General features: G+C 49.0%; 1 protein-coding gene across 4 annotated transcripts; it reads left to right on the forward strand.

Annotated features, from left to right (window-relative positions):
- The first annotated feature begins 845 nt into the window (after positions 1-845).
- On the forward strand, positions 846-5,913 carry LOC101535219 (HLA class II histocompatibility antigen, DO beta chain). Of its 4 annotated transcripts, XM_058664845.1 has the most exons (7): positions 846-930; positions 1,160-1,251; positions 3,515-3,784; positions 4,095-4,376; positions 4,854-4,964; positions 5,195-5,226; positions 5,393-5,913. In XM_058664845.1, the coding sequence occupies exons 2-7, from the start codon at positions 1,161-1,163 to the stop codon at positions 5,426-5,428; spliced, it is 822 nt and encodes a 273-aa protein (XP_058520828.1). In that variant the 5' UTR covers positions 846-930; position 1,160; the 3' UTR covers positions 5,429-5,913. The 4 variants fall into 4 exon arrangements, with proteins under 4 accessions (XP_058520828.1, XP_058520822.1, XP_058520844.1 ...); XM_058664839.1 differs by lacking the exon at positions 846-930 and having other exon boundaries at positions 1,075-1,251; XM_058664861.1 differs by lacking the exon at positions 846-930 and having other exon boundaries at positions 1,075-1,251; positions 4,173-4,376.
- Positions 5,914-6,942: the final 1,029 nt, after the last annotated feature.

The raw sequence follows: 6,942 nt of genomic DNA on the forward strand, positions 1-6,942 counted from the left end.
AGGGGCTGGCTTGGTGTAGGGTCAGCCCAGAGTCGTTATATTCAGGGGTAGATGCACAGCCTGGGACCAGCAATGCCAACCTTATGCTGGGCACTGTGTAGATTGTGAGGTACAGAGGCTGGCTGGTAGTGGGTAGCCTGAAGATGGAGTCTGCCAGGCCAGGAGTTTGGTGCCTTGGGTGTATTCCTAGTGCTGGGTTTGGTTGGAGTGTCTGGTGCTGGAGTCTGGGGCAAGGACTAGGGTTCCCCTTTCTTCCTTCCATCATGCACAGGGTCTCTCTCCACACTGTGCTGCTTCGGTTAGAGGAAGAAGTGACATGGATTATGCAAAACTGTGCTTCCTACTCTCTTGAGTGTGTCTCTTCTGAGTACTCGGCTACACCCACATGCTGCTAATTTCTAACCTGGTTTCCTTCATGCTTGTCAGAGTGCTTTTTTGCATGGAGTTGTTCCGTTTCACGTTGCTGGCTGGGGTGCCAGAAGGCCCTATCCTGCCATCTTACTGGTTGTGCCCCCCTTCCTGCCCCTGTACTTTCTTTTTTCTATCCTTAGGAACATTTCTGCTGCTTGAGATTCTTTTGCGACTCCTCTGCATATTCCTCTTGTTCTCATGGCCCTCTCCTGCTTTCAGGAAAGGGTCATTTTCTATCTCCTCTATTCCTCTGTAACCCTCACCACTTCCTGACGTTTACACTCCAGAATGCTGTCCACTTTCCCTCTTATTTACACATCCACTGTCAATGTCAGCCACTCCATAGGAAGTGAGACCCATTGGTCAGAGCAGGCAGGGGGCAGTGCCACATGAGGACAGCAGGAGACACAACAAGCAGCCTGCCCAGTCATCCTAGGACCTCATACTCTGTGGAATACCTTGTCCTTCTTTGTCCAGTCCATTTTCCACATATCTGAGCTACGGTCAGTGATTCTGCAGGTAAACAATTCTTGAGTGGTATAACGCAACCCTATGGTACTCTACCCAGCACCTAATGATGTAATACTAGTCTCTTTTGATTGGTCAGCAATCTGTGAAGTTTCCAATCCGGGGAAGGCACTAAGTGATCTCTACTCTATAAACTGTTTTTGACTCAGTGGTGTGGTGCAAGTTCCAGTCTAAAGTGGCTGATGAATTTATTGTTTCATTTCTTTTTTTTTCTCCCCAGAATGGATTCCATGTGGCGCCGCTGGATGTTGGCTCTGCTAGTGAGTCTGACCTGGCTGCATTACTCCGGGGCTCAAGACAGAGACTCTCCAGGTAAGAGAGGCACTGCTGTCAAGGTGTGCATTCTACCGTTGCCATGGGGAGGGATGACTTTTGCTATAGATCCGGACCAGAGGTGGGATTAGACTGGACCAGAGGTGGTTTCTGGTTTTAAAGAGTCATGACAAAGGAAGTACTCCTTCCCACAGATTCAAGGAATCAGGAGGCAACGGGAGGAAAACATTTAGTCTTGTTTGCATTCCTTATTGTATCAGTGTCAGCCAAGGGCACGGTAACAGCTGGTGCAGGTGCAGTATGAGAATGGCTGCCACTCCCAAACCCTATTCTAATGGTTACCATTGTCTCTCTGTTTATTGAAAAGTGGGTAGATAACATGAACTTGGAAGTAAAGGTGACTTCTGTTACCTATTAAGATCTGGTTAGAGTGGCAGCACATTTTTTGTAAGAAGATTTATTTATCTGAAAGTCAAAATTACAGAGAGAGAAGGAGAGATGGGGGAAGAGAGAGGTAGAGGAAAGAGGGAGAGAGAGGGAAACAGAGGGAGGGAGAGAGGAAGGGAGAGAGAGGGAAGAGAGTGGGAGAGAGAGAGAAGGGAGAAAGAGGGAAACAGAGGGAGAGAGAGGGGAGAGAGAGAGAAGAGAAGAGAAAGAGAAAGAGAGAAAAAGAGAGAGAAAGAGAGAGAAAGAGAAAAAAGAAAAAGAAAGATCTTCCATCCACTGGGCCATGCTGAAGCCAAGCAGCCAGGAGCTGCTTCCAGGTCTCCCACGCGGGTGCAGGGTCCCAAGGCTTTGGGCCGTCTTCTACTGCTATCCCAAGTACTAATATTAGCAGAGAGCTGCTGGATCAGAAGTGGAGCAGCTGGGACTTGAACTGGTGCCCTTATGGGATACCAGTTCTGTGGAAGGTGATTTCACCTGCTGTCCCACAGCACTGGCCCCAGTAGTACAGCTCTAAGTAAGAGAACTTGTCTACACTACTCATGTTCTCAGGTTCCTGAATGTGAGTTGTCAGTTATTTTTCTAGCTGAAGACACAGAAGATGCCAACACAGGACAGTGTCAGACCTGAAAGCACTTGTCTGTGAGCGGAAACAGGATGCACTGAGCTAAGAACAGAATCCCCTTTGAATGTGTGAGTTTCATTCAGCACAAAACGGGAACAAACCTGGGGGGAAGGGAATCATTGTTCTTAGAGAACAGAAACCTCTCCGAGCTTATAACATGTCCACAGAACCACACAACTGGAAAAGGGCAGCAGATTTAAAATAAGGATGACAAGTTCAGACTCTCTCTGCCTTCCCAGCCACTCTCCCCCAATTCCCCCTCCCAAGTTCAGCCTGTAGAGGGATGTGGAGAACTAAGGGTTCAGGACTTAGAGGTGGACTGCCCCGAGACTGGCTGCTGAAGGGGAGATGGGCAGGTGGGCCCGGGGGCATCCTCCTGTGGCCGTTGGAGGAAGCCTCTGAACTGAGAGCTGAAAGTGAGTTTGCAGCTGAAGATAGACAGAGGTCCTCTTCCCAGAGTTTCCTGAATTTTCTCTCAAGTACTCAGAATGGGGTCACTCATGCTCAGGGAGTTCACATTCAATGAATGCCCAGGACAGAACTCTCCATCCTTCCCTCATCTCCTTTCCCACTCTCGGCTCTCCAAAGAGATCCACTCCAAATGTGGCTGGGTGGCCTTAGTAGGAGGGTGGCTTAAAAAAAACACCCATCATGGTTTGATATTGTTAAGACATTTATATTTTGGGGTTGGCACTGTAGTGTATCATTTATATTTTGGTGCCAGCATCCCATATGGGTACCAGTTAGAGTCTTGGTGGGTCCTTTTCTGATCCAGCTCCCTGTTTATGGCCTGGGAAAGCAGTGGAGGATGGCTCAAGTGCTCGAGCCCGTACACTCATATGGGAAACCTGGAAGAGGCTCCTGGCTTCAAACCAGCTCAGATCCAGCCATTGTGGCCATTTGGGGGGCGGCGAACCATTGGATGCAAGATCCCTTTCTCTGCCTCTTCCTCTCTTTCTCCATAACTATGCCGTTAAAATAAAAATAACCTTTAAAAATTGTATGAAGAGTACAATTGTATTAAGAGTACAATGTTGCTTCCCACTCGCACCCCGCCCCCTTCAGCCCTGCCTCTTCCTTTCTTTCCTGCATGACAACTGCTTCTCTTCTCAGCACCATACGGCGAGCACACTGAGACCCAAAGTTTTCTTCCTCTTAAAATCCCTGTGGTCAGACATAATTTATCAAGCACGGAATTTTCCAGAGGTGGGGACTTTCATTATTGTTTTGCAGAAGATTTTGTGATTCAGGCAAAAGCTGACTGCTACTTCACCAATGGGACAGAGCAGGTGCGGTTCGTGGTCAGATTCATCTTCAACCTGGAGGAGTGCCTACACTTCGACAGTGACCTGGGACACTTTGTGGCCCTGACGGAGCTGGGGCGGCCTGATGCCGAGGCTTGGAACAGGCGGCCCGATATCCTGGAGAGGAGCAGGGCGTCTGTGGATCTGCTCTGTAGACGCAACTACAAGCTGGGAGTCCCGTTCACTGTGGGGAGAAAGGGTGAGAGCAGGTGCAGTCTGGCCGGTTTGGGGACCCCCCCCTGGGAAAACCCAACCAACTGGGAGCTTCCCTGTGAATGATGATGTTCTGTTTCAAGATCCGTGAGTTACAAGGGAGACTGTGGGTGTGTTCTGCTATCAAGGGTGTCTCCCCAAGTATCCTCACCCATCAGGTCACTGTGGCCTTGGTCTGAGGTTTCGGGGCCCAAGGGAGCGGCCCTTGTGGGAGCTCCTGAGAAAGGACACCAGGGGTGTGAGAGTTCCTCCAGGAGCCCTGTTCTCACCGTGTCTCATTTCCTCTCCCTTCCTAGTGCCACCAGTGGTGACAGTGTCCCCAGAAAGGACACCCGTCCTGCACCAGCACAATGTGCTGCTCTGCTCTGTGACAGGCTTCTACCCAGGGGACCTCAGAGTCAGGTGGCTGAGGAACGGGCAGGCGGAGACTGCTGGGGTCATGTCCACCGGCCTCATCAGAAATGGAGACTGGACCTTTCAGACCACCGAGATGCTGGAAATGACCCCCGAACTTGGAGACATCTACACTTGCCTAGTCGATCACCCCAGCCTGCTGAACCCCATATCTGTGGAGTGGAGTAAGAATTAGTTTCTTGTACACTTTGGGCTCAATTCAGAATTATACTGACCATTGTGGGGCTTGTGACGCCTCCACATTTATCTTGGTCATGGCATGGAGTCTTCTTTCTCCTGATCTAGGGAAATCACAGAAACTGGATCTTTGGGTTGGGCGGGGGGAAAAAGTGTTAGATAAGCCATCCTCCCGCCATCTCATAAGGAAGGCAGTTTCATCACATCAGAGTTGTTCTCAGCCCTGCGATCCGTCTCCTCTAATACTTTGGTCCTAGTGTTTAGGGGACATACTTATGGGCTGTGTGAACCAGTGACAAATGGGAGGCAACTCCAGTGACACAAGTATTGACCTCAAGAACCATTTTTAGATTTATCTCTTCTCTAAGCAGCTTCGGACTTGGTGCCCAGTGCAGGCTATGGGATCTCATGTTCATGCACAGAGTATTGGGAGTGTTTGCTAACTAGAGTTCTCCTTCCCACAGGAGCTCAGGTTGAACATTCCTGGGCAAAGATGCTAAGTGGAGTTGCAGGCTTCCTGCTTGGGCTGATCTTCTTTTTGGTGGGCATCATCACCTACCTCAGGGCTTGGAAAGGTAATGACCCTGTCACCTGCCCTGGGGCTTCCCAACTCCCATTTAAGTCCTTAGCATCAACGGTGTGAGGCAGAGGTGACTGGCTATGCTTGTTAAGCATTGCCAGGATAGGTGTCCCTAAAGCCAGAAATGTCCCTGGTCAAGTGCATTGCAGCCATCCCTCCTGCCTCAGGACAAGTTCGACATCTAGTATGAATAAGGGCATTCCTGTCTTTCTGCTTTCCTCCTAGGCTGCATGGAGACTCAGCGGTCTGCTGCTGAGGTAAAGTCTCTTGGTGACACATCGTGCTGTCTGTTCTCTGGTCAGAGGGAGAGTTCGTGGGGGTGAAGGAGGGCGAGGGTGGTTCTGGCTGCGTTGTGTTGTCTCTTGAGTGCCCAAGGTGGGCAGGAGGGGCGGTCTCACAGGACTCCTTCACTGTTCCCCGCAGGTCTCAAGAGCTGGTTTTCCATCACAGCCATACTGAACTCCTTAACTGGATCTTCTCCCAAAAGCCAGAAGTGAGCAGCCCAGGCTCCAGGCGGCACAAAGCATGGTCATGAGGACCCTGTTCTGGGACTGACCCTTTGCCATTACCCCTGGAGGAGTTCTGAATTGATTCTAGTTTTGTGTCCTAAGATGGTGCACTCTTTTCCCATGCCCCTTCTTCCTCTTACTGAGGCCTTATTAGCCCCATCCCCAAGGATGCGGTCCAGAAATTTCTAGAAAAACAAAGATCCTTCCAGACCTAAACTACCTTCTTTTCCATGATCCAGCCCTAATTCTCTAGGTCATGAATCCTCATCTTCCAGTTGCAGCCCCCACAGTTTGCAGAAGACAGATGCTCAGAGCTGCTGTTTTTTCACCATTTTCTAAAAAGATTTATTTATTTTTATTACTAAGTCAGATATACAGAGAGGAGGAGAGACAGACAGGAGGATCTTCTGTTCGATGATTCATTCCCCAAGTGGCCGCAACGTTGCTGCACTATTCTGAAGCCAGGAACCAGGAACCTCTTCCGGGCCTCCCTCGTGGGTGCAGGGTCCCAAGGCTTTGGGTCATCCTCTAGTGCTTTCCCAGGCCACAAGCAGGGAGCTGGATGGGAAGTGGAGCTGGCGGGATTAGAACTGGCGCCCATATGGGATCTTGGCACGTTCAAGGCGAGGACTTAAGCCGCTAGGCCACCATGCTGGGCCCTTCACCATTTTTTAAACAAAAAGATTTTTATTGTGAAATAAAGCAGAAATATGGGTAGTGTGAAGAAATGTATGATTTAATGAATTATTTAAGATTTAACCCTTTTAGTCATCAACTAGATCAAGAAACAGATTTTTGGGCAGGGTGTTACGGCACAATGGGTTAAGCCATTGGCCAGTTCAAGCCCAGGTTCCTCCCTGCTTCTGATCTGGGTTCCTGTTAACTCTCTGACAAGCAATAGATGATGGTCCAGGGGCTTGGGTTCTTGTCACCCACATGTAGTTCCTGGCTGTGGGCTTTTGGCTCAGTCCTGCCTCTGGTGTTGTAGGGACTTGGAAAGTGAACGGAAGATTCTCCCTTCTCTATCAATCACAACTGCTTGCCTTCCCTGAAAAGCAGACCCGCCTGACTTTGATGGCAAATCTTTTTTGTGGTCTTGAAAAAGTCTACTCACCCAAATGTGCATTCTTAGAAGCCACTTTTAGCTGCTTCTCTTTTTGCGATGTTAATAACAATGGCTTAGGTCTTTTAACTTAATGCAGGTTGCAATAACAGTCCTATTCTGACTCTCATTTCTCCTTCATTTGCTTATTACTTCTATAAAGGGCATCTCTTCATGTGCTGTTGGGCCACCCAGTGGCACAGTGGAACGGCAGAATCAGAGCTAAATTCTCTCCTTTTATGCCAGTTTTCAAGTAATCAAGTTGATTTCCTATAATTCCCAGGTGATCAAACAGGTCTTATTTTTGTTTTTGTTGTGTCACTATGAACTAAGGTTAAAATGCATTTGATGAGTTTTAGCGC

The sequence above is a fragment of the Ochotona princeps genome, chromosome 1, assembly GCF_030435755.1.
Source record: "Ochotona princeps isolate mOchPri1 chromosome 1, mOchPri1.hap1, whole genome shotgun sequence".
Lineage (NCBI taxonomy): Eukaryota > Metazoa > Chordata > Mammalia > Lagomorpha > Ochotonidae > Ochotona > Ochotona princeps.

What these genes read in the sequence shown, in the direction of transcription:
- LOC101535219 (XM_058664839.1), top strand. Translation starts at nt 1,122, where the DNA reads ATGAATTTATTGTTTCATTTCTTTTTTTTTCTCCCCAGAATGGATTCC. An exon ending in TCAAGACAGAGACTCTCCAG is followed by an intron (nt 1,252 to 3,514) that starts GTAAGAGAGGCA and finishes ATTGTTTTGCAG; the next exon opens with AAGATTTTGTGATTCAGGCA. An exon ending in CTACCTCAGGGCTTGGAAAG is followed by an intron (nt 4,965 to 5,194) that starts GTAATGACCCTG and finishes CTTTCCTCCTAG; the next exon opens with GCTGCATGGAGACTCAGCGG.